This window comes from Papio anubis, unplaced genomic scaffold (assembly GCF_008728515.1).
Source record: "Papio anubis isolate 15944 unplaced genomic scaffold, Panubis1.0 scaffold1951, whole genome shotgun sequence".
NCBI lineage: Eukaryota > Metazoa > Chordata > Mammalia > Primates > Cercopithecidae > Papio > Papio anubis.
Window position 1 is genome coordinate 5,655 of NW_022161968.1, and position 3,517 is coordinate 9,171.

Genomic DNA, 3,517 nt, shown 5'->3' on the forward strand with positions numbered 1-3,517 from the left:
GGGAGTTTCTAGACCAGCCTGGCCAACACAGTGAAACCTGGTCTCTACTAAAAATACGAAAATAGGTGGGTATGGTGGCACATGCCTGTAATTCCAGTTACTTGGGAGGCTGAGGCAGGTGAATCCCTCTCTCTTTCTCTCTCTCTCTCTCTCTCTTTTTTTTTTTTTTTTTTTTCCAGACAGAGTCGTGCTGTCTGTCCCAGGCTGGAGCGCAGTGGTGCAATCTTGGCTCACTGCAACCTCCGCCTCCCAGATTCAAGCAATTCTGCTTCAGCCTCCCGAGTAGAGATGGGGTCTCACCATGTTGTCCAGGCTAGTCTCGAACTCCTGATCTCAAGCGATCGCATGCCTCAGCCTCCCAAAGTGCTGGATTACAGGCGTGAGTCACCACGCCAGGCCTTCTATAAACTTTCTTACCTCATCCGAACCCTTCTGCTACTTTCTTTTCTCTCCCCATGTTCAGTTTGTGAGGCTCCTCCCAGGCGGAGGCTGTGTCTGGCTCTGCTGTAGGGCCCGCCACTGCAGGCAGGATGGCTGTTTATTGAGCCAACATTCCTGGGTAGGAATCTGATGGATACATAGGTGTTTCCGGCATTGCATTCCAGTGGATTTTTACCAATGCCTCCTGGTGCCTGGGGTCTCCTCCCTCATCTGTGACCTGGACATCCATTCACTCCTCACCAAAGATCACTGAGTACCCGCTGTATGCTAGGCACTGCGCCCTGGGCACTGGGCATGGGGACAGAGCAGGGGAACAGCCCCCGCCCTCCTGGAGCTGACATTCCTCCAGTCCTGGAGACAAACAGGACGCCAGATGAAATAAAATAGCAGCTGGGGGCCGAGGTTTATGCCTGTAATCCCAACACTTTAGGAGGCTGAGGTGGGAGGATCCCTTGAGGTCAGGAGTTCAAGACCAGCCTGGCCAACATGGTTTTAAACCTCATCTCTATTAAAAATACAAAAAAAAAAAAAAAAATTAGCTGGGCGTGGTGGTGTATGCCTGTAATCCCAGCTACTGGGGAGGCCAAGGCATTAGAATTGCTTGAACTTGGTGGGCAGAGGTTGCAGTGAGCTGAGATCGTGCCACTGAACTCCAAACTGGGTGACAGAGTGAGACACCAGCTCAAAAAAATAATAATAATAACATCAAAAATAATAAAATAAAATAAAACAATGACCTCGCCTAGCAGAGAGTAAGTGCCCAAGCACCCTCAGCCATCCCTGTCCTTTTTTTTTTTTCCTTTTTGAGATGGAGTCTGGCTTTGTTGCCCAGACTGGAGTGCAATGGCACCATCTCGGCTTACTGCAACCTCCGCCTCCCGGGTTCAAGTGATCTCAGCCTCCCGAGTAGCTGGGATTACAGGCGTGTGCCACCGCCTCCGGCTGATTTTTGTATTTTTGGTAGAGACGGGGTTTCACCATGTTGCCCAGGCTGGTCTTGAACTCCTGACTTCAGGTCATCTGCCAGCCTTGGCCTCCCAAGGTGCTGGGATTACAGGCGTAAGCCACCGCTCCGGGCTTGTCCCTGTCCTTATTTGTGGTCCCTGTTCTTCCAGGGTCCTGAGCTCAGGACCCCCAGACTGCGGGTATCCCCGGGGAGGGCGCAACTGGCCCTCGCAGGGCCCGGACACCTGGGGCCCAACCCACCCCTGCGCACCCCGCGGTGTCGCCTTCCCGGGCGGCTCGGGTTCCCGGATCCCCTTACCCGGGCTTCTCGGCTGTCGCGTCCTGGGCCGGGGGAGGGGAGGCTTCAGGAAGCGACGGATCCGGCGGCGGCGGCGGCGGCGAGGGCCCGGGTGGGTGACCGAACTTCTCCCGCCATGGAGGGCGCAGCGGCCCGGGAGGCCCGGGGGGCCGAGGCCCCGCGCGCGTCTGCGCCCCCGCCCGCGCCCTCGGAGCCCCCGGCTGCGCCCCGCGCCCGCCCGCGCCTGGTCTTCCGCACGCAGCTGGCGCACGGGAGCCCCACGGGCAAGATCGAGGGCTTCACCAACGTCCGCGAGCTGTACGCCAAGATCGCCGAGGCCTTCGGGATCGCGCCCACCGAGGTAAGGACCCCGGACACCCGCGCCCGAGACCATCCGCCTGATGTGGTGAGGGGTGGGAAGCTTGGACGCTGGACGGGAGACCCCAGATCCCCGGATCCCAGACGTCGGGGTGGCTGACTAATCGCCGGATCTCAGAGACGCAGCCCTCAGAGAACGGGGTGCCACACCCCAGGGTTCCCCTTTGCACGCTCTGCGCAAAAGATGGGGAGGTCTTAGGTCTAGAGGACCCCTAGATATTCCAGAAAATCCTCTGCGCAGACCTCGCTTGGAGCGGACCCCAGCCCTCGGGGAAGCTCCTCTGTGCTTCCTGGGAATAGCTGGCATCTGGGGTTCCAGATGGTCCCCTCGGAGATGGGGCGTCTGAGGCCGTGGTGCGGTTGGGGGGTTCCTGGGCAGTTTTCCAATCCGGGTCCGTTTGGTCTGCAGCCCCCAGAGGGCGCCAGCAGATTAAACCTGGAGGTCTGGGGGCTGGAGGTCCTGGAGGTATGGAGAGGGGTCTCCACCTGCCGGAAGCCGCCTTCTCCCTCCTCTCTCCATTCTCGGGAGGTCCCACGCCCTGCCCTTTCCCATGGGCTGGGATCCTGGTCGCTGGGGACAGGGGCCTGCGCAGACAGGGCGGCTGCGTGGGAGGATGCGTGCCCTGGCTACCTCTGCGTTCCTTCTCCCCCGGGAAGATTTTATTCTGCACCCTCAACAGCCACAAAGTGGACATGCAGAAGCTCCTAGGGGGCCAGATAGGCCTGGAGGATTTCATCTTTGCCCACGTGCGAGGCGAGACCAAGGAGGTGGAGGTCACTAAGACAGAGGACGCTCTGGGGTTGACCATCACGGACAACGGGGCCGGCTACGCCTTCATCAAGGTGCCCGGGAGGGGGTGGGCGGGTGGCCTCCTGGGGTCCAGCAACTGCCCCCACACTCTGGGTCGACGTGGGTTCTGGGGATTCGAGGCGGGTGGCTGGGGTTGCCCTGCCAGCGACGCTGGATCCCTGCAGAGAATCAAGGAAGGCAGTATCATCAACCGGATCGAGGCAGTGTGCGTGGGTGACAGCATCGAAGCCATCAACGACCACTCCATTGTGGGCTGCCGCCACTACGAGGTGGCCAAGATGCTCCGGGAGCTGCCCAAGTCCCAGCCCTTCACCCTGCGCCTGGTGCAGCCCAAGAGGGCCTTCGGTGAGGCGGGCGGGCTGGCGGGAGCTCTTCCCGAAGTGGGTCCTACCGATGCCAGGGGTGGAGGAGGGTCGGGGATGGGACGGGCTGGAAGGTTCTAGGTGCACCCGCTGCATGGCTACTAGCTCCTGGCAGGGTAACAGAAACTGGTAGTTTCTATTAATAGATTGTTATGGAACCAGTCTGTGGGGGAGGGGTGGGGGAGAGACTGGGTAAAGTGGAGTGGGAGGAGGAGGCCTCCAGAACCACTTTGTAGCTAGGCTGGGAGCTTTTTTTTTTTTTTTTTTTTTTTTTTTTTTTTT

General features: G+C 59.2%; 1 protein-coding gene across 1 annotated transcript; it reads left to right on the top strand.

Annotated features, from left to right (window-relative positions):
• The first annotated feature begins 1,799 nt into the window (after positions 1–1,799).
• LOC116272782 (PDZ domain-containing protein GIPC3-like) lies at positions 1,800–3,482 on the top strand. Its single transcript, XM_031661581.1, has 3 exons — positions 1,800–2,045; positions 2,720–2,905; positions 3,038–3,482. Exons 1-3 carry the CDS (start codon positions 1,821–1,823, stop codon positions 3,314–3,316), a joined length of 690 nt encoding a protein of 229 aa, XP_031517441.1. The 5' UTR covers positions 1,800–1,820; the 3' UTR covers positions 3,317–3,482.
• Positions 3,483–3,517: the final 35 nt, after the last annotated feature.

What these genes read in the sequence shown, in the direction of transcription:
- LOC116272782 (XM_031661581.1), top strand. Translation starts at nt 1,821, where the DNA reads ATGGAGGGCGCAGCGGCCCGGGAGGCCCGGGGGGCCGAGGCCCCGCGC. An exon ending in TCGGGATCGCGCCCACCGAG is followed by an intron (nt 2,046 to 2,719) that starts GTAAGGACCCCG and finishes TCCCCCGGGAAG; the next exon opens with ATTTTATTCTGCACCCTCAA. An exon ending in CCGGCTACGCCTTCATCAAG is followed by an intron (nt 2,906 to 3,037) that starts GTGCCCGGGAGG and finishes GGATCCCTGCAG; the next exon opens with AGAATCAAGGAAGGCAGTAT.